Here is a 26953-nt window from a genome sequence, read left to right on the forward strand (position 1 = left end):
CTGAGGAGAGCCTGATGTGGGACTCGATCCCAGGACCTCCGGATCATACCCTGAGCCAAAGGCAGACACTCAACCACTGAGCCACCCAGGTGGCTAGTTTGTTATTATTATGAATACAGTGATGAAGATCCTTGTGCCATCAAGCACACTTTTGATTATGTACTTGAAGCAAATTCTTAGACTTGGAATTTCTGGGTCTTTTAAAAAAGGTTTATTCATGAGAGACTCCTAACTCTGGGAAACGAACGAGGGGTAGTGGAAGGGGAGGCGGGTGGGGGGATGGGTTAACTGAGTGACGGACACTGGGTGATGAGCACTGGATGTTGGCAAATCGAACTTCAATTAAAAAAAATTAAAAAGGTTTGCTTTTCTTATTTACGTCTCCCAGTTATTTTACATTTTAAAATACCATTTATGTTTTTATTAAAGGAAAAGCTTAACTATATATTTCCAGTCTTATAATTTGGAAGATTTCAAATATTTGAAGATAATGTATACAAGAAGTCAAAATCAAGCCTCTTAAAATACACACACACACACACACACACACTCTCTCTCTCTCTCTCTCTCTCTCTCTCCCCTAACATGCTAATTTACAAAGACAAAGTTAAGGATGTACTACAGCAAAGAATTTCCTCCTTTAGCCACTGGGTGTCTCCTGAACTATATGTTTAGCATTCAGGCAGCTATCACACCTAATACCTCAGCAAGCTCTTTTCCTTATGGCATGTAGTAAGAACATTCATTATCCTTTAAATGCGTTACTTTAAAATTCAGCTTCCTATTCAGCTTTCATTATTCAGTGAAATAGATGTATGGTTTCAGATGTTAGGGAGTCTACTCAGTGTTTTAAGAAAGCAGGCAAAAAAGTAAGTCACAAAATTATATTCAGCAAAACAATTTTTATCTGAAGTACTAAGTGAAACCAAAATTGGAATGTGAATTTGAAAGTATTTTAGCTCTCGATTTCCCATAAGAGAAATGTATTTGCTCAAAACCATATTTGCAGATTTCAGATTCCAGTGTGATATATTTCTGGAATGTACTAAAGTCCAAAAAATTCTGCTCCTTGAGCTCCAATTAGACCACTCAGGAATCAGAGGCTTGATCTACACAAGAAAGAGCTCAGGGATGCAAACTCTGATGTGAATAACCAACTAGGAAGCCTGGAGTCCTAATGATTAAGATAAATATATGTTTAGAATTCACTCCTGAGTTCTTTCCAAATAATGTCTTTCAATTAACCAATGAATCCATTTACCCATAAACAATTGGCAAACAATCTGAGAAATCCATAATATGTGATGCATCTTGGCCACACTTATCTTTTTGCATAAATAAACACAGATTTCAATGTCCTTTTTTTCTTCTTCATCAGATATTCATTACTTAAATCGTTATACACTGAAGAGTCATCAGTGCATAATCTCCACTTACTCAGCATTCTCACAATCCTAACAGTAACAGCTCTGAAGGGGACAAGCAAAATCCCAATCCACAATCAAAGGCTCTTCCACAGCCTCCAAAATTCTCCAATTAGCAGCCTAGACCTTTCTTGCAGTCTTCCCATTGATGACACTGCAACATCCAGGTCCCTCTGCCCTTTTAATTGCTTCTTCTTTGACGTGTTCAACGATTTCTCCTTCCTACCTCCTACCTCCCCGTCACAGGCATTCATTAACATCTACTTTTGGTTTCTCCCTTCTCTGTCTCTACCCTCTTTTCTTCTGTAATTTCAACCAAGAATGTTGGCAGTGAAGGTAAGAAATAAGATAGAATGGGAGTTTGAGCCATTTCAAAGGAAATATTTTATTTTATTTTATTTTTTTAAAATATTTTTTTCTTTATTTATTTATGATAGTCACACAGAGAGAGAGAGAGAGAGGCAGAGACACAGGCAGAGGGAGAAGCAGGCTCCATGCACCGGGAGCCCGACGTGGGATTCGATCCTGGGTCTCCAGGATCGCGCCCTGGGCCAAAGGCAGGCGCCAAATCGCTGCGCCACCCAGGGATCCCAAAGGAAATATTTTAAAACTGTTTATGATGAGGAAGACTAAACTAATCTGTAGTCTAAGGAGAAGTTATTAAACAAAGAGTAAAAGAAAGAAGGAATAGCTGCAGGGACAAGGTTTGAGGAAAAATAGGAACAAAGCTGTCTACATGAGCCATGACTCTAGGAAACTGCCGCACTTTTTAATGTGCTGCAGAGTCGTGCTATCTCCAGAACATGGCAGAGCAGAGTTGGGCCAAGGGGCAGGGTGAGGAGATCATCTTAAAAGAAGAAAAAAGAATGAGACCATAAAATGTTTGTCCTTCTCCGATTGACTTATTTCACTCAGCATAAATGAGTGGGAAATATCAGAAAGGGAGACAGAACATGAGAGACTCCTAACTCTGGGAAACGAACTAGGGGTGGTGGAAGGGGAGGAGGGTGGGGGGTGGGGGTGAATGGGTGACGGGCACTGAGGGGGGCACTTGACGGGATGAGCACTGGGTGTTATTCTATATGTTGGCAAACTGAACACCAATAAAAAATAAATTTATATTAAAAAAAAGAAATAGAAAGGAAGGAAGAAAAGAAAAAGAATCAAGAAAGAAATGCTTATGTGTGCCAGGCACTGTGCTAAGTACTCTATAAGAATTAGCTCAGTGTTACTCAAAATGTGCTCAGAAGACTATTGACATAAGAGCCATCTGAGGTAACTGGTAAAAACAAAATTAAAAAAGAAACAAAAAAGACAAAAAAAAAAAAAACCTGTTTCGTTGACCCTACCTTAAATCTGCTAAATCAGAATCTGTGAGGATGGGGCCCAGGAGTCTAAATTTTTCACATTATCTTTCATATTATCTAGGTGATTATTGGGCATGTTAATACCTGAGAACCACTGTGTTATTTCATGTAATGTCCTGGAAAATTAGGAATAGAGGGGGTTTTTTTGTTTTTTTTTTTTTTAGGTTTTTTTTTTTTTTGGAATAGAGGGTTTTTGATATTTTTTTTTATAACAGTAACACAGTGCACTACACGTTTGCTAAGCATTTTGTAGTAATGTTGATAGAAACATACAAGACTTGAGGACGTCAACTTTCCATTCGTTTTGCTTTCACAAAGGAACTGTTTTTAAAAGGCTACAATAAGCAATTATGCACATTGTTGTACGATAAAATATTGTTGACTTTATGACAAGAATCATACATTTGTCAATCCTCAGATGAAAGAGGTATTTTGCTATGGGCAAGATTTCAAGTTCTTTCTCTTTTTAAAATCAGTCATGCCACTATCCTTGAGAAACTAATAAAATCTAAAGAGAAGACTGAAAAATATATACTTTAAAACAGTATATTTCAGGAATAATAATATTTAATCATTCTGGTTTTAATATTTAATATTTAAATATTAATAAATATTTAATATTTAATCATCAGGTTTCCAGGACTTATGACTTACTCTGAAGCCAGTAAATTTAACTTCCATTCAGTTCCTTTGCTATTTTATTAATATTTGATTCCAATTCCATGTGCCATAAGGTGCAGTCTTTCAGAGACAATTTTGGTCAGACCTAAGGTCTTAGATAAATTCCAAGTACAATTATGAAGGGTATAGTATTCCTGAATAACATAATGTTGATATATTTATAGGCTCACTGATAAAAAGTACTTGTTTTTATTAGCCATTCCCTATCCAACGGTATAACAATTTTATATCACAGATGCTTGATCTAAAAGCACACTATTTTCATATTCTTTACTAAAGCTGTATCCTTAGCTTTGAATAAAACAATTCATTGAATGATGATGCATAAGGTCTCTACTTTCTAGCTATTGTCATATGTTTCTGGGTATTACACATAGCTTTAAAAAAAAAAAAAAACTACTGAGCTTAATGAACTACCAAACTTCCTTCTTTTTTTTTTAATGGGAAAGGCCTTGCAATAATCAACAAAAGAATTTGTATCCTGTCCCATCCCATGGTTAGAAATCAATAAGGGGGTTGACTTTTATTGCCGTGAGAGCTAAACCAAAATGAAAACAATAATTAAATAAGACATTCCAGGAAAAAATTAATAAAGAGAAACAGATATATAGGCACATCTTGACAATTTTTTAATTTGTAAGAACAACAACAAAATTGTATATGCGCCAAGGCAGGGAAAACAGGGTTTCTAAAAATAAATTTAGGCTTCCCCAGACAGCTTTACAACACAAAAAGCCAGAAAAGTCATGGAGCAACACGTATGGAATTTTAAGGGAACAGAACTGCTAGCGAAGGATGTTGTACAATTTTGTATTCATTTCTGTGTGAAGCCAGCACCAAAGTATGCTTGGATCCACAGAGACTCAGAAAATCATCATTCACACTTCCTCCCTGAAAAAATTATGTAAAAAATATTCCAGTCAATGAAAAACTGAATCAAAATTTAGATAGAACTCAAAAAAAAAAAAAAAAAAGAAGAAGAAGAAGAAGAAACTACAGTCCAAAAATCTCTGGAGCTTCCCTTAGTTTCACCTGCCACAACAGCCATGGAGTTGGATTCTGGGCTTGCTGCTGGGATAGGTGTCTGGGTGAGCCAGGTGGGACTGCTCTCAGGGCACTTCTTTGGCTTTGCCTCTTTCTGGGCACTGGGACATCAGCTTGTGCAGCCACAATAAACTCCCCACAAGTAATACAGACTCTCTTGTCATAACCCATAACCCCTTAAAATGATGTGTGCCGTACTAGTCTTCCAGAATTTTTTAACAACAGCTACACCACTTGCTTGTGGGAACATTGTCCCAGAAGACATTTTGAAGAAATATGTGTTTCTCCCTCAAAAAAGCAACAACAAAATAAAAACCAGATTAAATGCCATATGAAATGCCAAGATATCCAAATCATGATTTTCTTAAAAATCACACACAATGATGACTCTTTTCAGTTGAAATAGATTGATCTTTCACGAAGCACATGATTTACTTTTTTTTCCAGGTCCTCCTAATGATGTTTCTTTGTTATCTCGGCTTAAGCATAGCATATACAGAGAGAAAAGATGTAGGGAAATAGGCCAATATGGGAGTAGTAGCCACCTCTATAGGTGCTAGAATTCTAGATGATGGCATTTTTCTTTAAAGTCTTCAGTATTTTCTCAATTTTCTTCAGTGATTATGTTTTTTATGCTGCATAAAAAGTTGCTAAATTTAGGGGCTCCTGGGTGGCTCAGTCAGTTAAGCATCAGACACTTGATTTTGGCCCAAGTCATGATCTCAGAGTTGTGAGGTCGAGCCCTACACTGGGCTCCACATGGGGCAGGGAGTCTGCTTAAGATTCTCTCTCTCGCTCTCCCTCTACCCCTCTTCCTTGCTCACTCTCTCTCTTTAAAAAAAAAAAAAAAGTTGCTAAAATCCATATATATATTAAGTATGAACACATGATATCATCACATTAATTTAAGAATACACACAAAATTTCACAGCAATAGTTACAACTAAGTGGTAGAATAGGTAACATTGTTTTTCATAAGTACATATTGCTTCTGAATTTGAAAAAAGACCAATTTGGGTGCACCTGGGTGGCTCAGTCAGTTAAGCCTCTGACTCTTGGTTTCAGCTCAGGTCATGATGTCATGAGTCATCCTGGAATCAAGCCCTGAGTTGGTCTCCACACTCAGCAGGAAGTCTGCTTGGAGATTCTCTCCCTCTGCCCTTTCTCCTGCTTGCACTCTCTCTCTCCCTTTCAAATAAATAATCTTTAAAAAATAATAAAATAAAAAAAAATTAAAAGACTAATTTCATTAAGAGAAAAAGTAAAAAAAAAATGTTGGAGTCATTCTATACTTCATGCATTTTAGAAGGAGGAAAAGTGAATACTGGAGAAAAGAATGCCACCAATGCTATTATTTATGGTAAAGAAAATCAGCCACATATCTTTTCCTCTAAGGCTCAATTTCTATTCTCTTCTCTTCATAGCTCCCTTCCTGTCCCCCTAAAAATAGATCTATTATTAAATTTGAGTTCTTATAATTGGCTCTGTAAGATTGTGCCCATCTCATGCTTTAAATTCCATTCCTCAGGCCTTGACTGAAATATGTTGCTAAAATGCTCACTCCTCCAGTGAGGCCAGATGTGTTAGACAAATACTTTAAATAGATTTGACTGCAGCTTTGGAAAGGCTTCTCTGTCCCAGGGTTTTTAAAAGAGCTGATGTTAAGTGTTTTCATTTATCTTTTCCCTGCTCTAGTCATTTTATCTTTGGCTTGTTAGTGCATGCAACTGTTAATTCTATAATTCCTCTACATCTGAGGAGGACAGAGCCAAATTCATAATGACTCGTATAAACAAATAAGCGAATTTGTTCTCCTTACTCCAGTCATTTCTCAAGCATTTGTATTGCAAATGCAACACAGCAAATGATATTTTAGTTGTAAGAGTCTGTTAAAACTGCTGCCAACTTCTTACAATCATTAGTGGCTGTAAAGGGGTCAAATACCAACCAAGAACTACTTTACTATTGCAGGAGAGAAAGAACTCTAAACTGGAGCATTCATCCCCAGGTATTTTTATATACGACAATATAATAGTGGTTTTTACCTCACCCTAATCACTTTTTCTCCTAGTTATATCTTCCCCAACCCCCACTATGTGCCCTTTTCCTTGCACTTCCAAATAAAATGCAGCCGAGTAATATAGGGAAAAAGATAAAAATGCCAAGGAGCACCCCTAAGCATAGAAAGCACATTTTCAAACTGACTTTGTTTCAAAGGCCTGGGTTTGTCCATGGAAGCCTAACCCACATGTATGCACATGCTTAGGGACATGTTATTTAACCTTTGGAAGTATATACTAGTCTGAAACTGGATGACCAAAACCCAAATGAAACTTCTAAATCTTATTTCCTGTTCAAAAGAGCAGTAGGAAATGAAATACTTGGGAGAAAGGATTAGTTTCAGGAATTTTTTCTCTGGTAATTTTGAGGAGAGAACATGGTAACCAACCGTAGGCAGGGCAGGTAACAAATCCGGATCACACATGGTTTTATAACCGGGCACCCAAAGGCTAAAATGATGCCTAATGCAAGATGGTTTCCTTGAATTCTCTCCAGGGCCACAGTATCTCCCCAGTGACTAATTTGTACGTGACATAAAGAATAAGAGATTCCTTGGAGACAGACCATATTGGAAATATACCTTGACTACCAAGTCATCCCACCCATAGGCCTGTCCACCCTAGCAAATAGATATGGACAGAATTGGGTGAGATAATAAACAATTTTCAATCTCTGACTGCACACATCTCTACAGTGATTCATGGCATGGCAGCAGGGGAAAACCTCTGTTCCATCTTCACTTCTGCTGGTTGAGATAGGGCAAAACAGACCACCGTGTCCCAGCTCGAGACATGTACAAGAATTGTAAATCTGAACTTCTCAGAAGTGTTATGAAATAATACCAGAATTCCTTGAATTGCTGATAAAGAGAAAAAAAAATTCCTTCTTCTTTTTCTTGAGGTGGAAGTTCAGCCTTTGGTTTCAAACTTAAAGTACAGCCTGCCTCTACTAACACCGAGATCTCAAATTGTCCCCTGGCTGCGTCTATAATAGGGCTCCTTACTCATTCTCTCAAGCCCCTTATAAACATGGAAATAAGGTACTTTATAGTCTAGACATTATTAAAAAAAAAATACACCTAGCACTGTGCTAGCAGTCGTTGCCTAAACCAACAATGTTTGTACATTTAAGCTGTAATATTTAAGCTTTCAAGTAATAAGATAATTAGTGATATACAAACTCGCCTACTATTCACTTGACCACATTAGAAAAGATTTCCTTTTTGTGTATAGTTTACTAATAGATTAAAAAAAATTTTTTTTAAGATTTTATTTATTTATTCACAAGAGACACAGAGAGACAGAGGGGCAGAGACACAGGCAGAGGGAGAAGCAGGCTCCATGAAGAAGCAGGCTCCATGTGGGACTCGATCCCGGGACTCCAGGATCACGCCCTGGGCCGAAGGCAGGCTCTATACCACTGAGCCACCCAGGGATCCCCTAATAGATTAATATTAATAGAGAATAACATCCAAAATCATTATTTCCTAGTCTGAAGAATAAAGAAACACTATAGCTTTCAAATAGTAGATTATTTGATAGATAACTTATCTGGAAAGATCTGGTTTTACTACTGTTTCCACAGAATTGATCCAATAGTCTTTCTCTCTTCCTTTTGTTTATGAACCTGAACAATGGGTTAATCCAGGCTCTATCTTTCTTTCATAGTGCTCTCTCGTGAAAAAAGATTTCCTTTTCCCCTACAGCATCTGGTTTCCTCCTCTAAATCTGCCATGGTCACCAACAAAACATTTAAGGTTCAGCAATTCCTATAGGGAAAACACCCTCAATAACTGGCTTCTGTTCCTAAATAAAAACTCTTTCTAAAGGTTCTTTCCCCGGGAGCACTTTATTTTTTTTTTATTAATTTTTAATGATTTCTGCTTATATTCTTAAATAAAATCTTAGTGAAGACTAAATTTGCCAATGTTCCAGTAAGGAGCTCTACACAACCTCATTATCTGTTTCAAGTAGAATTCATGATTAAAAACCAGAGAAATGGAAAGCCCGGTATTGCGGGAATTACCTCATCTGCTCCTTTCTTTTCTCCTGACTTGGAAGGTGATCCACTTGTTTTTTCGCTGACATGCTATAAAAATATAAAAAGAAAAGAAAGAAAGATAAGGTTTAAAAGAAGGAGGTAACACAAGATAATATAATAGTGACCTTAATCCCAAAGGGCTAAATATGTAGCCTATAAAAACAGGACCCCTTTAATCTTCCTTCTGAAAATGCTGATAATTCTACACCGACATAGGTGGCTTTCAAAAATCAAGAGAAGCTACAGACATTCATTTGCGATGTAGAAAGTCAGTCTCTAATTAGCCAGACTCAGATCTGATGGTGATTCCAAGGCGGCATCTCGTCTCCTACAAAATGCCTCACACAATTTTAAAGCCCAAATTGCCAGCGTGGGAGACATGTGGTTGCTCAGGGAGATGTCATGTATAAGGACCAAGCTGAGCTTCAAGCCATATTAAGCCTCATTTCAGCATGGGCTCGAGGGAGGACCGCAGATTCCAAGTCCACCATCGCTTCTGATGGTTCTGGGGAGCTCCCCAGAGTTGTTCCATCCGAGGACTCACCAATGCAGGAAGATACACCCTGAAGGGAGATCATACCCGTAACTTCCATTTACCATGGCTTTAGGATTTCGTTATGTCCAGAAACAGAATTACTTTTCTCACCAGATCCGTGGGAATGAAAGCAAGTATTTTTATGTGGTACATAAAACCTTCAAGTAGATCACATGCTCATTTGTCTTGATGATAAGATAAAATAAGCCATAAAATTTATTGAATTTTTTTTTGAGAGAGAAAAAATTATGTTCCTGAAAAAGGTTACAAAGAATTGCTTCATTGCACATTGTGGGATGCGCAAGAAAGTGGAGGAAAAAAGAACCTAAATATAAGGAAATAAAAACTCTCCATTGGGATCAATCCCAACCATCTTCAGTTAAACCAAAACATAAAACCCTACTACATTACCTAGAGCAGAATCATAACATGGATATGTGAATCAATGAAATTATTTGAATTAAGAAGAGTAGTAGTTACAGTAATAATAATAATAATTTATACCATTCGTTATTATTTATTTTCATACACATCCTTATTTGATACAAAAAAAGAGGCTTATGTGATTTTTAGGGATGAAAAAACAGAGTAAGAAGAATTCAGTGAGCTCTCCTAAGGATACATATCTACCACATGGGAAAAGTTTGCAAAGCAGGTTTTCTGACTTACATACAATATGTTGTTTGTCACTATACAATGCTAAATAGAATAATGTAATATTTCCTTTAGTCATAGCAACATATATTTTAATTAAAACAAGAGCCCAAGAAATATCAGACACATGGATGAAACCTTTCATTAAGAGTTCTCTGAAAAAAAAAAAAAAAAAAAAAAAAGAGTTCTCTGTATGAAAAACTAGGAGGAGATCACTTTCGCGTGTGGAAAATTCTTCCCAAGATGTAACACTGCCATGGATCAGCGAGTGGAATCCACTCATTGAATAGCAGCCAGGCTGCAACAGCTTTGTGACCGAAGCCCTGTACATGGCCTGTTTGACCTTGATGTCCTAGTCTAGTGTTTGTCTATCCACAGTTGAGAGCAATCAGTATTGAGTGGTTAATGAATCTGGGGAAAAAAATGCTAAAGCCCACATATATAACCATTTGCAGATAGAATTTAAGAGAGATAGACCTACAATGACCAATTTACCCAATCTGTCTCCTTCCAAAACTGGTAAACCGTATCATGCTCATTATAAGCTCCAATTCCCTATCTTTTTCCGATGAGAGACAGACACTAAAAACAAAAAAATCCACTGTTTTACTGAGCCTACTGAGCACCTCATTTACTGTCAGGTGGTATTAGTATTCTACTTTACAAATGAAAAAGCTTCAAGAGGCACTTGTTCTTGTCTGGTAGAAGGTTCCATGCTTTTGGGGGCACCTGGGCTCAGTGGTTGAGCATCTGCCTTCAGCTGAGGTCGTGATCCCGGGTTCTGGGATCAAGTCCCACAACTGGGCTCCCTGCAAAGAGCCTGCTTCTCCCTCTGCCTTTGTCTCTGCCTCTCTCAGTCTCTCTCATGAATAAATAAATAAAATCTTAAAAAAAAAAAAAAGGTCCCATGCTCTCCACAAGCTCCCCGTCTGCTTCCTGTGCATGTGGCAAATATATATTATGATACATTACCCTACAGTAAATGTGCAGACAGCCCTTTCTCCCTAAAATTTAGGTAGATAGATATTTTTCTTTAAAAATTTTTAAAAGGGACCACTCTCTGGTTCAGTCCATCCATAGAGCATGAAACTCTTGATCTCAATGTCATGCGTTCTAGTCTCACACTGAGAGTAGAGCTTAGTTTAAAAAAAAAAAAAAAAAAGTAATAAAAAATAAATAAACATAGAAGTTTTGAAAAAGTCATTTCCTGGGGGCATTTCAAAACTTCAGTCCTCCAGATTAATCAACACCGTCAGTTACTTATTTCCCTTTAAACACTCAAAATCCCTCAAATTAGGTAGGTTCTAAATAGTTTGGGAGGGATATATATAAGAAACACTTTTTAAAATGTTCAGTTATAATGACAACTTAGAGAAATTATGTACTTAAGAATTGGTATTTTGTAATTTCAAAAGAAATATTTGCTCTCAGTTGGAAGCTTTTTTACAATATACAGAAGTATACGGACAAAAAAAAAGTATACGGACATAAAAAAAACACAATCAAATGAGAACAATTTTTAGGAATCTAATGGATTATATTTTCCAAGTTTCTAGCTTGCTATTTTTTTTTTTTTTTAAGTAGGCTCCATGCCCCAACACGGGGCCTGAATTCACGACCTTGAGATCAAGATCTGTGTTGAGATCAGGAGTCAGATGTCTAACAACTGAGCTACCCTGGTGCCCCAACCTACCTTTTTATTATAAAATTTTTCTAATGCACAGAAAAGTTAAAAGAAAAATACAATGAGCACTAATATTCTCACCACTTAGATCCAACAACTATTAACATTGTTGCTACATTTTGCCATATTTGTGTATACTACAGACAGATCTATTTGTGTTTGTACCTGCATTTCAAAGTAAATTGTAAATATCCCAAAACTTTACCCCTAAACATTTCACTAAACATCTTCTAAAATTGAAGAATTTTCCCCAAGTAACTCCAATATCATCATCATCACTCTAAGAGAATTAACAAAAATTATCAAACACCATTCAATTTCTAGTGAAGAGCACCTTTATGAATGAACCATTGTCCAGACCATTTCTGGGGGCTTATTCAACATTCAGCAGTCTATTACTGATGTAAAATCAGTTCTATCTTCTCACTGAGAGATATTCAAGGTGCCTGATTTTTTATTTAGTTTTTTTTTTTTTTTTTAAGATTTTATTTATTTATTCATGACAGACACAGAGAGAGAAAGAGAGAGGCAGACACCCAGGCAGAGGGAGCAGCAGGCTCCATGCAGGGAGCCTGACATGGGACTCGATCCCAGGTCTCCAGGATCAGGCCCCCGGCTGAAGGTGGCACCAAACCACTGGGCCATCGGGGCTGCCCTTTTATTTAGTTTTTAAAATTTATTGCTATTTTTCTTAACATTTCAGTAGAGTTAACAGGCCAAGTGCCTCATTATGCATTTCATGGCATAATTGAGCACTTTCTACATAACTGAGCTGATGCAGTGAAATATTTGGGGATGATTTGTCAGATTCAACCGAGCTTAGGAACCTGCAGCAAGCCTAAGAGGGAAGAGAGAAAGTTTTGTCCATTTCTATGCACCGTGGGTAGGGTGGGGAGAGGTGAGAGAAGCACGGAGGAGGAAACAAGCACGATAGGTCCAGAAAGGGAAGCAAACCACAAAACTGATAAATCCATGGAAGATTTTTCTAGATCAGAGAAAGGAAATGAGTATGTTCTAAGCATCTGTTGACTCTGTGCTGGCCCAGTGTTAACCATTTCCCCTAAGGGATCCCCTTCACTTGCCACCGCAACTCCAGAGCACACGCCGTCACCTCATTTTATGGATATAGAAATTGAGGATCTGAAAGGTGAGGCCTTCCTCCATCATCCCACATATTCAGATCATAGTCTGTGGGCCAGAGACTGGGCTACTCTGGATCGAGTGAAAAGCTAGCTGAGATCCTGGGATTCACATCAAGAAAAATCTCAATCCAATAGTCTAAAATGAAAGCAACAAACCAAAACAGAACCTTTCCATTCTGGCCTGCTTTCTAAAATGAATCAAACAGTCCTGTCTGTAAATTCAATCCTATAAGGAGCTGGAGGCCAAAGACAGGAAGAGCAGGATGCTACTAACCCTGCTGCAGTAGAAATTGCATCATGGAGCTAAAATGAAAGTGGTGGTATGAGTGGCAGGAGTTCAGAAGCAGGGAAAAGGCAGATAAGGGACTTCACCGTCTTCCCTTAAAAAGAAATAATTTTCCAAACTGTTTTCACCCCCGTGGATCACTGTGTATTTGGCAAGTATAGCTGTCCTCTCTCCTCATTGGAGGAAACAGAATTGTTATGCTTAAAATCTGGGCAAACCCATAAACCTGTCAGGAAATCACCAGGAGCCAAGAGCAGTCAGGCCGGCAGCCTGTGAGCTCCCCCAACTGAGCGCTGGTGCTAATGAGCATCGGGGCACCCTCCCCACCGCTGCCCACACACACTCTGACAGACACACAGACAAGAACATATGTAACACAGAAGAAAAACAGAGCAAACTTCCACACATAGACAAAAGAAGAAAGAAGACAGAAAAAAACTGAGCTTCTGCAAATGCAAGCCCAGCTGAGAAAGTACCAAATGCTAGCATGCTTCTGAAATGCCTTTGCTTTGTTAAAAAAAAAAAAGTCAGAATTTTCTTTTAAGGGGATGACAGAAACATTCTAAAATTAAAAAAAAAAAAAGAGGTGACCCTTGCACCACTCGGCGAATATACTAAAAAATAATGAACTGAATTGTATATTTTAATGGGTGAATTTAGAGTTTGTGAATTATACTTACATAAAATTGTTTTTTAAAAAAACAGCAAAGATTATTTGAAAAGAGCTCGAAAGTTTTTTTTTCTTCAACTTGGAGGCAAGGCCATAGAGATCAATATTTGCATGCCAGCAATAGCTGTGGCAAAATCATGAAGCAATAAGAGCTTATCTTGGTGCCCTCTGGACTTTCCTGTGCACAGAGCTCAGCTCTCACACTGCCTTGACATTGCGTATGGTCCGAAAAGCTCCTTTCGGTCCCGTCTAAGGATCAGAAAGCCCTCGTTTAGTGGGGCGTGTATGTGGGGGTCTCATCCTTCAAACGTGGGTCACAAACACCTAGGAGACTTGGAAACACTCATGCCAGAGTGTAGGATATTAGCTTGTCTGGAGTTGGGGCCTGAGCACAGACGCATTTTCCTAAGATTTCCTAGCAGATTCCGATATGCTGCTAGGACTGGAGACAAGTGGTTTTGGGAGGAGATATGTGTGCACCCTGACAGGAAGCAGAGGGCTCTGCTCCTCCAATCACCTCACTGAGTAGCACCCACCAGGAGATTCCCCTGGCCAGCCCGGCTGGGGCGACTCTGGGTAACCTCTGATTGCTCAAGGAAGGAGCACAGTGCCCTGTGCTCACACCAACATTTCCCGACTAGTTCTGAGCCTTGCCCTATTTATGGCCTGTTTTATCTTCATATCTGTTCATTAGCCTCGATTTACTTAGTGTCTTATACAAACAAATTAGCACTTTATTTTATACTCTCTTTCTCCTGATTCCTTCCTAAGTGTAGGATTGTCTTCCCCACCAGATGGTAAACTATATTCTGATATTTCTGGTCCTGTGGTAGGGGTGTGACAAATAATTCTTGACTGAATGAGTGTTATTTCTATAAACCTCTAAGCATTGCCTGAGAAGTACTTTTGCTCTGTTCAGAGAAAGAAGCCAAAAAAAAAAAAAAAAAAAAAAGACTTGAAAAATTAAAAGATGACACGTAAATTGGTATTTCCAGCAAAATACCTTAAAATCTATTCTTGTATGTATTCTGCTTGCTAAAACAGCAATGTTCAGCCAACAACAGAAGGACCAAGACCCAAGATGTAAAGCTGGTTTTGCTATAAAACCACATCCCTGGGGAGCCTCTCTGCCTTCAGGTGAATTCCTCACATGCTGCCCCCCACTCCTCCCAATCCCTGGCCCAGCTCCTCCTTGCTATGTGGACCAGTGGACCTGGGATGTTTGGGATGGATGACCTCAGGCTTGGGAGGCAGGGACAGGAGACTGGAGGTGGTGAGTGGGTGGTCTTTCCCCCTCCTTTCTGCCTCTAGGAGACTGTAGTAGTGTCTCCTGCAGGATGGCCTAACTGTAATTCCAGTTTCCCCAGGGTGATCCAGCTCCCTCCTGCGTAGTAATGAGAGAAGCTTCCTGATATTTCTTATCTCTGGGATGCCTCACCCTCCCCAGTTGACTTCCCAGCCTCTTCCGTTACCTGGGTAACCAATTCCCTGCATTCCTTTCTCTGACAAACTCTGATGGGACAGAAAAAGCCTGGATGTGAAAGGCTATGTGACCTTGGGCACACAGTTTAACCTTTCTGTTTTCTACTTGTAAATTGAAACTGATAGTACTTAGCCCAAGGGCTGACATATTTCTGAAAGGAGCTGTTAATGAGGAGCCTGGCCCACTGCCTAGCTCATTTTAAGAATACAATAAAAGTTATTCCACTCCCTGGTTTTCCTCTGGCATCAACAGGATTGTACTGAATTATGAAACAGTAAAATGAATAAGAGACGTAAGCAAAGGTTTAAAGGTTTCATTTTCTAAGGCTATAAATGTTAGAGCAGAGAATGTAGCTTCTTATTTTTTCTAAGTACAAAGCAACCAGGTTCATCTGATAAATCTGTGTTCGGTACTTTATCTATTATGGTTGTATATTATATTAGTCTCACGTTTCCATATTTCACCTAGGGAAACAAAGTACATAGGGAATAGAGAATTCTTTTTCCAAGCAATCTACACCAAGTTGGTCACAGGCATGACACTTAAATGTGCAGTTTCCCATGTTTTAAAATACTCTGGGGGGTGGGCCTGGGTGGCTCAGTCCATTAAGCCTCCAACTCTTGATTTCAGCTCAGGTTATGATCTTATGATTTCAGGGTCATGAGATCCAGCCCTGCGTGGGGCTCTGAGCTGGATGTGGATCCTGCTTAAGATTCTCTCTCTCCCTTTCCTTCAGCCCCTTTACCCCCACAGCCCATCTTCTCGCCATCCCATTCACATTCACGATAGCTCTCACACCATGTGTGCTCACGCGCGCGCTCTGTCTCTCTCTCTCTCTCTCTCCCTCTCTCTCTCGTATTGAAAAACAATAAATTAAATAAAATACTTTGGAAGGGAGAGGTGTATGTATGTGTATGTGGGCGTGTATGTATGTGTGTTGGGTGGGGTCCATGGGACTGGGAACTAAATAAAGGAAGAGTGGCACAACATTACAATGTTGATAATGATTAATGATGATGGGTATAGGAATTCATTATATTATCCTCTCTTCTGTGATAAAAAGTCTTGAAAAAGTTGGAAGCCTCTTATCTCAAGCATATGTATCTCCCCAGAGTTACCCAAAGGCAATATCCTAGCCATTCACTTGGTTTTCATATTAAAAACTCCAAACTCATAGAGAATAGAGTTGACTTATTTTAATTAAAAAATTGATGAGTAGCTACCATGTGCTAAGTATTATATAGAGAATAATTACTCAAGATATATAAGCAAATAAAAGATCTGCCCTGTTAATACATGATATCTCTCTGTTGCTCTAAAAACATTTACTATAAACTCTAAAATTATAGGTTAACGGTCTTTGGGATTTTCATATAAAAGACACATATTAAGGATTAAATGCATGGCCATAATTCTGAAACCTCGATGTTTCACCTAAACTCCAATATACGCTTTTCCTAACAGTTTAACATTCTCATGGATAAGTCATAATGATACTGTTAAGGGCACATGCTCTTTTTGTTCAGTTTTCAGAAGTAGCATTGATTGTCTCACTGCCAAGTTCAGCTTCTGGGATCTACCTGCGGTAAGTCTTTTTGAATTCAAAGAAGATGCCATGAGAATTTCCATAGTTACTTTGCTGCTTTTGTAGTAGTCATTATGATGCTTGTGATTTTTATCTATGAGAAATGCAAGAAAAGATCAAGTATGAATACCCACACAATTGCTAGGTCCATGGAACTCTTTCCAGAAGCTGACACATAGTAGGTGAACAATAATGACCTATGAACACATTTGCCCTTTGCCCTTTACCAAATCATTTTATGTTCTATGAGTTCTCAACAGTCAAAATGAATTCCATACTTTTTTTTTTTTTAATTCCATACTTTTTAAAGGAAACTCTAACTATAAACTCCTTTTCTCCCTGGGATAAATGTCTCCTCCATCTGAGAAGTCAATTTACATAAATAGTGTTCATTGGATGGAGTTATTTCACATTTTTCTTAACTGAAAGATACCTGATACACTTTTTTTTTTTTACAATAGAACACGTCAAGAAAAAAAAGGAACACAGATACTTGAATACAGTGCTATGTATTCAAGTGGATATATGTAAATTGAATGGGGATTTATTTTTAATGGCTTTAGAGTTTAGTTTTCCAAGATAAAAAGAGTTCTGGGGATAGATGGTGGTGATGGTTGCACAAGAATATGAATTCACACATGGCGCCTGGCTGGCCCAGTTGGTGGAGCGTCCTACCCTCCATCCTGGGGTCATGGGTTTGAATACCATGTTAGGTGTACTTAAGATTACTTAAACAAATAAAACTTAAAAAAATTAATGTACTTAATTTCACTTAACTTTACACTAACAAATGGTTAAGACGGTAAATTTTATGTTGTGTATATTCTACCACCACAGAAATAAAACAAATAGACGAAACAAGAAATGTCAAGGAAAAGAATAAAGATGGGCTCCTAAGAGAACTCTTGTATTACACCAGACAACCTACTTAGAACTAAATGCCTACCTCAGAATCTCAAATTGTCACCCAGGTTTCCATCCCCAGCAAGCGGTGCCATTTTTTAAAAAGCGCTTGGAGAATATAATTTACTCTCTGGGAATTGCCAAACTGATGAAAGAACAATATCATCAGATGTTACTCCTGATTTAAAAATCTTATCTGCAATGGGAAGCAAACCAGTTTAGAAACTGTCATCCAAAAGAGGAAAGTTGTGTCCGACCTCCATTCTCCCAAATATTCAAAGTCTATGTGCTTTTTGCAAATTCTATAATTTGCATTCCTTACTCCTAAAAGTCATTGCAGCCAAGTAGTCTGTCCTGCCATGGAAGGCTTGTGACACTCTTCCCAGGATGGCCACAATGATGGGGCCTCCCAAATGACTGGGCTCCTTGATCATGCTGCCACTGGGCCCATGGGTCTAATTAGGCTAAGAAACACCTTTAATTAACAGGGCCTAATCGAGTCAACTTATGACTCAGGAATGTGATTACTGATGTCAACTGAATTTATTCTCTTTCATGCTTCATCATTATGATGCTCACTGGATGTTCTTCAGATCTAGCTTTTTAAAGTTGTTTTTTTCTCCCTACAACCACATAATTCTTTGGAAGATAAGATTGATAATATTGATAGTATTCAGTGTGGAAATATACACTGTACTGTGTTTCACTGACTGGCTTTATAGGTAGCACTCCCTTAAACAAATATCATAGATACACCTTTTAATTATTTTATCTTATTCTGCCTAGATTTTTAAAGTGAGGTCGTTCACAATCTTTTTCAGTATTTAAAGGGTCCTAGTAAAGATAATTAAATTATAGGGTGTATCAGAACCATTATGTATACATATATGCATGATATATATATGATATATATGATAAAAATACATATATATTATATATAAATCGTACATTTATATATAATTATTCTATAGTAGTATATACCATCATATTATATTATACAGTATATAACACTATATAATTACATTATATTACAGAGTATATATTATATAATTAAATTATATATCGTATTATTGTATATTACAATTTATATTATATATATGTGAAATATATGTGTTATAAATTGGCTCTGTGGACCTTTAGAGGATTTATGGGTGAGCTTTTGTGTATTTGTTTGTGTATTTTGCTAAGGGAAAATGGTCTATAGCTTTCATTTAATTCTCAGAACAGTCTGTAATCACTCCCTCATAGCCAACAGACAAAAATGGTTAGGAGCCATGCATGTCTAGAGCTATATCTTCCAATACTATAGCCCTTAGCCACTCATGCCTTTTGACTTGAAATGTAGCCAAGTATGAATCAATTTAAGTATAAAATGAACACTGGAGTTTGACGAATTAATATAAAAAAGATCTAAGGTACCTCAACAGTTTGTACCTTGATTATATGTTGAAATAATGTTTGGGATAGAGTGGGTTAAGTAAAATATATTATTATCATGAATTTCACCTGTATTTGCTTTTGTTAATGTGGCTACTAGGAAATTTTAAATTACATATGTGACACACCACATTTCTTTCAGATGACATTGGTTTGGGAAGAATCAAAGCTGATCACAGACAATTTGCTGATCCTGAGAGGCAAAAAAATTTTATGGTAGTTCCCAAATTGGAATATAAGAGAGATCTTAGCAAAATGACAGACGATGCCTAAACATAACAAAGTTAAAAGCACTGTTTTAAACTACTTCAAATATTCCAGCATTTCCTTGAGGGAATTTCCTTTAGGGAATCATGAATTTGGAAAGAGAAGTCTGATGTCACCTCTGAAACACTGCCATCCATATTTGCAGATAATTCCTGTGGTGCACTTTGATAAGAACCTTGGGACAATAATGACTCAAAGCAAACTTTTGCTTTCAGCACATAAATAAGATGCTATGTTTTAAAAGCCCAGAAAATGTAATGGGAAACAATTACAAAGAAATATCTTTAGGGAAACTGTAATTCCCAATCATTAAAAGTCTATGGGTACGGTGGGTACTTTGATCCATGAATCTAATCGGTCCTCACAACCCTTACGTGGTGCCTATTATGACCTTCATTTTACAGATTTGGAAACAGGTTCAGAAATGTTGACTCATTGCCCTTTGAGAAAAAGAACTATTATCTTATTCTCCACTGTGTACTTAGAGGCTAGGACCAGACTTGGCACATAGTAGGTGTTCAGTGAATGGCCACTGGCTTATCAGTGACAGTTTACTGATTTCCATACAAGGTTTCTCTCTAAAGCGTGTCTAATTAGAATAACCTTGCTTTTCCCAATACCACATGCTGAGAAAGACGTGTACTTAAAACTAAGTTTTTCAAATTCACACATCAATCAATGGGATAGAAATATTTTGATTCTCACCTACCAACACATCATTCGTGTATTTTTATTTTATTTTTTTTGTGTGTGGAAAAAAAAGTACAGAATCGCTCTAACTCTCACCGTCTCATTCTCAACAAAGCTCTTGATCTCGGTTGCTACTGCTCCTTGGAGTGTTGGGTTTTCTCTTGCCCCCCCATTCTCCTCCTCTGTGTTGGAAAATGCATGTCCAAGGACATTTCTCTAAAAGTTTCGAGCTTTGCACACAAGTTAAAAACGCTAGGTCTAGGCTCTTGCGAGCTGAGTTCATTCGGGAATCCGCATCCAGGGGCGGAATTCCTCCCGGAACTATTCCTGTCCCATTCAGCTCGAGAGCAAGCAGGGCCTCCTGCATCTCTGCTCACACGGACTCGCACGCCCGGGCGCGCTGGTGCATACCACAGCAGGGTGAGTCTCGGCCTCTCCCGGAGCCCAACCTGAAGTCCCGGGAAGAGGTCGCATGTGGTCCCCACCCCTTCCCAGCCCCAGTCCGGACAGCACTCATCCATCCGCACTCCCGGAAAGGCAGAGCAATCATCCCCTTCCCGTTCCTGCCCAGGCACGATCGCTCGCGTTTACCGTCTTGTACCACCAGCTTGCGAATGCCATGGCCACAGTCGGTGGGCTCGGAGCCGCGCGTGGCGGAGGGCTCGGCGAGGACGCGGGGTGCGGGGCGGCCGGCGCGGGGCTCCCACTTCGCCTGCCTGGGAGCTGGCGGGCTCTGCGCTCGGGACGCCCGCAGCCAGCAGGAGGCACGACACCTGGGCGCACCCGGAGCGGCCCCGCCCCGCAGACCCCGCCCCCGCAGGCCCCGCCCCGCCCGGAGCCGCGGGAGGCTGGCTAGGGTAGGGGTGTTATTTCACGGGGAAGCCCCGCCCCCACACCCGCCCCGCCCCCCCGCAGGCCCCGCCCCTCAGGCCCCGCCCCGCCCGGTGCCGCGGGAAGCTGGTTAGGGTAGCTGTGTTAGTTCTCGGGTAGCCCCGCCCCCGCAGGCCCCGCCCCCTCAGGCCCCGCCCCGCCCGGTGCCGCGGGAAGCTGGTTAGGGTAGCTGTTAGTTCTCGGGTAGCCCCGCCCCCGCAGGCCCCGCCCCCTCAGGCCCCGCCCCGCCCGGTGCCGCGGGAAGCTGGTTAGGGTAGGGGTGTTAGTTCTCGGGGAAGCCCCGCCCCCCCACAGGCCCCGCCCCCACACCCGCCCCGCCCCCCCCGCAGGCCCCGCCCCTCAGGCCCCGCACCGCCCGGTACCGCGGGAGGCTGGCTAGGGTAGCTGTGCTAGTTCTCGGGGAAGCCCCGCCCCCCGCAGGCCCCGCCCCCACACCCGCCCCGCCCCCCCCGCAGGCCCCGCCCCTCAGGCCCCGCACCGCCCGGTGCCGCGGGAAGCTGGTTAGGGTAGGGGTGTTAGTTCTCGGGGAAGCCCCGCCCCCGCAGGCCCCGCCCCCCGCAGGCCCCGCCCCCTCAGGCCCCGCCCAGCCCGGAGCCGCGGGAGGCTGGCTAGGGTAGCTGTGCTAGTTCTCGGGGAAGCCCCGCCCCCCGCAGGCCCCGCCCCCGCAGACCCCGCCCCGCCCGGTGCGGCGCGAGGCTGGCTAGGGTAGGGGTGTTATTCCTCGGGCAGCCCCGCCCCGCCCCGCCCGGCGCGGCGCGAGGCTGGCTAGGGTGGCTGTGTTATTCCTCGGGGCAGCCCCGCCCTGCAGCCCCGGCTTTAAGCGGAAGAGGGGATTCCGCGCTCGTTAAACTCCCCCCACTCCGGGGGCCTCGAAGGAACTCCCGCCCCCAGCCCTCTCTTCCCTCGCCCGCCTCTCCCCACCCAACTTTCCCCGACGCGGCCCGGCCCCCTGTGGAGCTCGCGCCTCGCCGGGCGCACTGGGCCGGGCCCGAGGGACCCCTGGTCACCTCCGGCCCCTGCCCGGCGGCGAGCCTGAGCCCCGCGCCCTTCCCGGCCCCGAGGGCGCCCGGGCCAGGCGGCCGCGCGGGTCACGCCCCGAGGAGGCGGCCCAGGGCCCCGGGGCTCGGATCCCCTCCCCCCAGCGCGGCCCTGCGGCTCCCGGAGGGGCGCCACTCACCTCCTGGGTGTCGCGGGCGGCGGCAGCGCGCCGGGGCCTCGGGGAGGCAGCGGGCTTCTGGCCCGGCTGAGACATGGCGAGGCCGCGGGATCGCTGCCTCCGGGAGGGCGCCGCGGGGCCGCGAAGGGAGGCCCGGGCGGGGCTGCTCTGCGAGCGAGCGAGCGAGCGAGCGAGGGAGGGAGGGAGGGAGGGGGCGGAGGGGCCGGCGGGCGCGCCCGTGAGGCAGCTTTTCCGACCCAGCCCCGAGCCCGCGCGGGGGCTCCCCCTTGCCCGGCCGGGTCCTCCCCTTCCTGCCGGCTGCTGGCTGCGGCCCCAGCTCCAGCGCCCCGGGGCTGAAGCCGAACACCCTCGGCCCCGTGGTCTTCGCCCCGAGGTCCTCCCCGCCTCCCAGGACTCGGGGCTCCCCGAGGTCGCAGGGAGGAGGGGCTGCAGGTCTCAGGGTTCCTCCTTCGACTTGCCCGGACTCAGCTTTCAGTTGTGCAACGGGAGAGCGGGACCCGGGCGTGGCCCGGCTGCGCCTCGACCCTTCTCCTTAAACAGGTCTCCAGAATTTTTGTTTTAAAGATTTTACTTATTTATGAGAAACACAGAGAGGGGGGGGGGGGGCAGGCAGAGACACAGGCAGAGGGAGAAGCAGGCTCCACGCAGGGAGCCCGACGTGGGGCTCGATCCCACGACTCTAGGATCACGCCCTGGGCCGAAGGCAGACGCTCAACCGCTGAGCCACCCAGGCGTCCCTATCTCCAGAATTAAACACCTTTCCTGCAATCTGTCCGGGTTTAGTTTGGAGAAGAATTTACCAACTCAAATCTGGCCCAAGCCTGGACCGTCTAGATAAGGAAGCGGATCACAAAAAAACAAATGGGTCTGTGCATTTGTTTGTCTGGATGTGTCTGTTTGTGTAGGTGTGTACGCTCTCCTGTGTGTATTTTCTGGCATCTCACTTGGAGGGGTTTTTTTTTGGGGGGGGGGGGCGGGAGGGCGCAATGTTGAAAGTTTTAAAACGTTTTATGGGGGTAGGAAGCCGTAGGTTCCAATTCAAACCAAAGAATAGTCCCAAATTAAAACCCCTGTAGCGTTTCTGGAGCCTGGCCGGTTTTGTTTCCGAGGCCAAAGTGTTTTTAGTCTTTGACTCATCTTAAACAGCACTTCCTGGTTTAGGCCTGGAAGTGAAGTATAACAAGCTTGTCTAGAAAATGCTCATCTGCTGAGACTGTCACCCTTCCATTCTGTGGTTTGTGATCAGACCCGACAGAAAAAAGAACCCGTTTCCCTGGGGTGGCATGGACACTTAGGACCCGAGGGTGACCACTCTCTGCAGTGTTATGTTTTAGACATTTGCTGAGAGAGAAGCCAGGTTGTAGGAAAAGAGTAGTCATGCTGTATTTAGGGATTTTTGTCTTCATTTACAGACTAGCAGCATTCCTGATGGGGGGAGCAGTGAGGAGTGCTGAAAATGGATTTCCTTTTTAAAAGTTTTGCTTATTATCTATGTAACTAGCATTTCCAGCACACAGGCTACGGTGTGAGAATTTACCCATAAAAATGAAATGACTTGGATAAGGGATCTATCATTGTCCATTCAAGAAAAATTGATTGGTGGCATGAATTACACTCATAATTGGAGGAAATATGTCATAAGCCTGAAAAAAAAAATGACTTAAGAATGCAACCAAACACCTACAGTAATTTAAATAAGCACACAAACTACAGGGCCCAGGTGATAGGCAGCCCCATCTCTAGGCCCAGGAACCAGAAACACATCCATACTAAAGATCCTAGAGGACCTAGGTTCAGGCTTTAGATCCCTGACACATTATTCTGAGTCTGGAAGAAGAATGGTTTGTTGATTAAAATTTGAGGTGTTTTCTAAGGGGTATTTAAAATTGAACTTAAACCAGTTAGTGTTATATTCTTTGAAAGTCTTTCATCATGTAAAGCATTGTGAAAGAAATTGATATACGGATAAAAATGCATATTTCCTGCACTCCAAGGACTTAGAGGTTAGCTGGAGTCATGTGGCATTTGTAACACATCATTTGGGTGACAATGAGGCAGGTATGAGTAAGTACAAATGTGTTTTGGGAGTTTGGGGTTCTGTGGGGCTTAGTGCTTTTAGGAAGGTAAAAGAAGCTTGAGTGGGCAGGCTGGCTGGTGGGATGTGGACAGGGGTAGAAAGGGTGGGGGCAGTTCAGGAAATATTAAAAAAGCCTACCCATCTGGTTGGAGCTGCTGGTGCAAGTTTAGAAGTAATCGATCCATTTGCCAACTTACTATTTACCAAGCAGCTGCCATGCCAGGTGATATAATTGATATCAAAATCTATAAGAGATAATGACATTAGCCTTCAGGCTTTGCTTAAGGGTTGGAACTCCATAAGCAGATCAGTTATGGGCTAAACTATGCATTGATGATGATGAGTAAAGAAGAATTACAAATAAGTTGAAGAAGAAAGAGGGCAGTGTTTTCACTTTCTCTTGTAGTCAGTGAGGAATTCGAACTTTGATACCATGACCAGCAGTTGAACACCTTAGAGAAGGTCATTTTAAATATATATGGCACCTTTGTTTTATTTTTATTTGCACATTCCTTCATTTACTCAGTAACAGGATGACTGCATTGTGTCAGGCTCTGTGGAGGTACCGGGGGCCTGAAAGTCTAGGAGGAAAGACAGACAAATTCACCACCACATGACCATGGACGAAGGGTAAGGGCTGGCAGAGATATTCCAAGAGCACTACAGGATCCTGAGGGACCTCTCACTCTGACCGTGATGGGCTGGCTGGGGAGACGGGGAGCTCAAGGGCTCCTTCCTCCTGCCATGTTTGACTTGACTGAGTTGTAACCTCCTCCACATGACCTCCACCTTGTATCTTCTCTTCATCCCCCCTGTTGCAGGAGCTGTTCAGGAGCTCATCACTTCTCATCAGGAAACATGTAAACTGAGAAAAAGAAAGACAGGATGGAAACTGGAGAAAAAGCCAGTGGAACCTGAGAAGGAGCTACGGGGGGCGGGGGGGGGGGGGGGTAGGAGGAAGCTAGGAAGGAAGTAGGTACCAGAGGCCGAGGGAGGAGGGGCTCCTGAAAGGAAGGGGCTGATCCGGCAATATGACATTTCACTCAAAGGTTGGGTCAGACAATGGATGAAGAGTGTCCATTAGATCTGACAGCTGAGAGGTTGTGGTAACCTGGCCAGGGGGTAGGATTCAGGAGGATTCAAATCTGAGGTACTCATGGTTTGAATAGTCCCCTTCCTTTGTATGATATTTTTTCTACACTGCCACTTACTTCTGGAATGGAAGTTAACTCAAGAAAACCTGGATCTTTTAGCTGATGTTCAAGTCCCTACCAATCCCACTGAAATGTACCTGTCCTATCAGCCATCTTGAGACTCTCCACCAGGTTTGCTCTACTCCATAGTGACATTGTCCAGAGTAAACCAGAAAAAGAAGAAGAAGAAGAAGAAGAAGAAGAAGAAGAAGAAGAAGAAGAAGAAGAAGAAGAAGAAGAATCATCTTTGCAAATAGGCAAAGATGTAGGCAAAATATTCCAAGGCTCTCCAAGCCTCCTTTCCCTTATGATGTGTATCTGAGTAGGAGCATCATGCTTCTGACTGTTGAATTATCCAGGAGAATGGCTTAAGTGGTAAAGTCCGTGCATAAACAAGATGAAGGTGTGCTAGTCAGTAGTTGGAGAATATGTTTAGACCACAGGAGCTTTGTCATGTGCTCTGTTCTTGAATATTTTTGTGCCCCCCTCCCACATTCCCATATTAGAATCCTAATGCCCAATGTGGTACCATAGGAGCCAGGGCCTTTAGATGATTAAATCATGAGGGCAGAGCTCTCGTGGAGAGTAATGCCATTACAAAAGATGCCCCAGGAGAGCTCCCTTGCCCCTTCTGCGTGTGAGGATACAAGGAGAAGTCTGCAGCTGGGAAGAGAGTGCTCACTGGACTCTACTGGCACCCTGATCACAGACTTGCAGCCTCCAGAAGTGCTAGAAAAACACTTCTGCTGCATAAGCTCCCCAGCCTGTAGTATTTTGTTACAGCAGCCAGGATGGACTAGGACACCTTGCTTTTCAGATCACACTGGGCTTGTGTCTGGGTGGCTGATGGGGTGGCAGGAGGGAAAGAGAATGGAGATGGAAGGATGGAGCGACAGAGGATAAAGAGAGAAAAGAATAAACAGCAGATGAAGTAATTTTTAGTTTTCACTGTTACCAAACAAGAACTTGAGTCACACATATACCTGTAACGAGGCCCATAGGTTTTCCTTCTCATCCTTTATGTGCCTGCAGATAATAAAACACCTGCAAAATACCGCCAGGCCTTGTTTTTTAGCATGATGGGACTTCCTGTTTCTTGTCTGTGTGGACCAAAGAGGACTGAGATCATTTCTCCTTTTTCAGGGATTTATTAGGAAGTACTCATGGGATCAACACCTGAGGGAAGGGAGGAAGGATGGGCTAAGGGAGAAGTAGACCGAGCAGAAGCCTCCCATAACCCTGCAGGGAATGACCATGGCGGGGTGCCCTTTGGAGTGGTTGGGGGCTGGTGAGAAAGGGCTGAGCCCTGATGAGCTTGCATCATTAGTCCTTGGGTATGGCTGAGGGTGAAGGGAGCATGGCTTCGGGGGAGAAAGGTGGCTCCCTGAAACTGTGGCATCCCACAGAGGAGCTGAGAGAGGAGGGTTGGGTGCTGGTGGCCCTCCCAGGAGCTGGAATAAGGACTCTTTTGTTCCTGAAGGGGATTCAGATAACTTATTACATCCATTACATTGCTCAGTGCGACATAACACCAGAAAACATTGCAAAATAGAAGTAAGGGAGGGGGATTCATATTACTAAAGTATGCTGTCAAGATGCTGTATGATTAAGCAGTAGGTCTGAACATATTACCCATTTAATTAAATTTCTCCCCCTTCTACA

The 26953-nt window shown here is 42.4% G+C and overlaps 1 protein-coding gene and 2 long non-coding RNA genes across 23 annotated transcripts in view; 1 reads left to right on the top strand and 2 right to left on the bottom strand.

The window, feature by feature from the left end:
• Window positions 1-22175, bottom strand: part of CAST (calpastatin) — a 111672-nt gene extending 89497 nt beyond the window's left edge. For 9 of the 16 annotated variants that reach the window (XM_038532283.1, XM_038532279.1, XM_038532278.1 and 6 more), the window contains exons 1-2: window positions 22022-22175; window positions 8603-8665 (exon numbers count right to left, since the gene is read on the bottom strand). In XM_038532283.1, coding sequence (XP_038388211.1) covers window positions 8603-8665; window positions 22022-22096 — 138 coding nt within the window. In that variant the 5' untranslated portion in view covers window positions 22097-22175. Of the gene's footprint in view, window positions 1-8602; window positions 8666-20544; window positions 20703-22021 lie in introns of those variants that run through there. The other 7 variants (XM_038532287.1, XM_038532286.1, XM_038532285.1 and 4 more) reach the window with 2 other exon arrangements.
• A 66-nt stretch (window positions 22176-22241) lies between these two features.
• On the top strand, window positions 22242-26347 carry LOC111095127. 2 transcript variants are annotated; one of them, XR_005356649.1, is made up of 2 exons: window positions 22242-22561; window positions 24625-26347. It is a non-coding gene; the product is annotated as an uncharacterized LOC111095127 (long non-coding RNA). The 2 variants fall into 2 exon arrangements; XR_005356648.1 differs by having other exon boundaries at window positions 24920-26347.
• Window positions 24326-26953, bottom strand: part of LOC111095126 — a 72965-nt gene continuing 70337 nt past the window's right edge. For 4 of the 5 annotated variants that reach the window (XR_005356645.1, XR_005356646.1, XR_005356643.1 and 1 more), the window contains one exon: window positions 24326-24963. This is a non-coding gene — a long non-coding RNA (uncharacterized LOC111095126). Of the gene's footprint in view, window positions 24964-26274; window positions 26392-26953 lie in introns of all 5 variants that reach the window. The other variant, XR_005356644.1, reaches the window with a different exon arrangement.

This window comes from Canis lupus, chromosome 3 (assembly GCF_011100685.1).
Source record: "Canis lupus familiaris isolate Mischka breed German Shepherd chromosome 3, alternate assembly UU_Cfam_GSD_1.0, whole genome shotgun sequence".
Classification (NCBI taxonomy): Eukaryota; Metazoa; Chordata; class Mammalia; order Carnivora; family Canidae; genus Canis; species Canis lupus.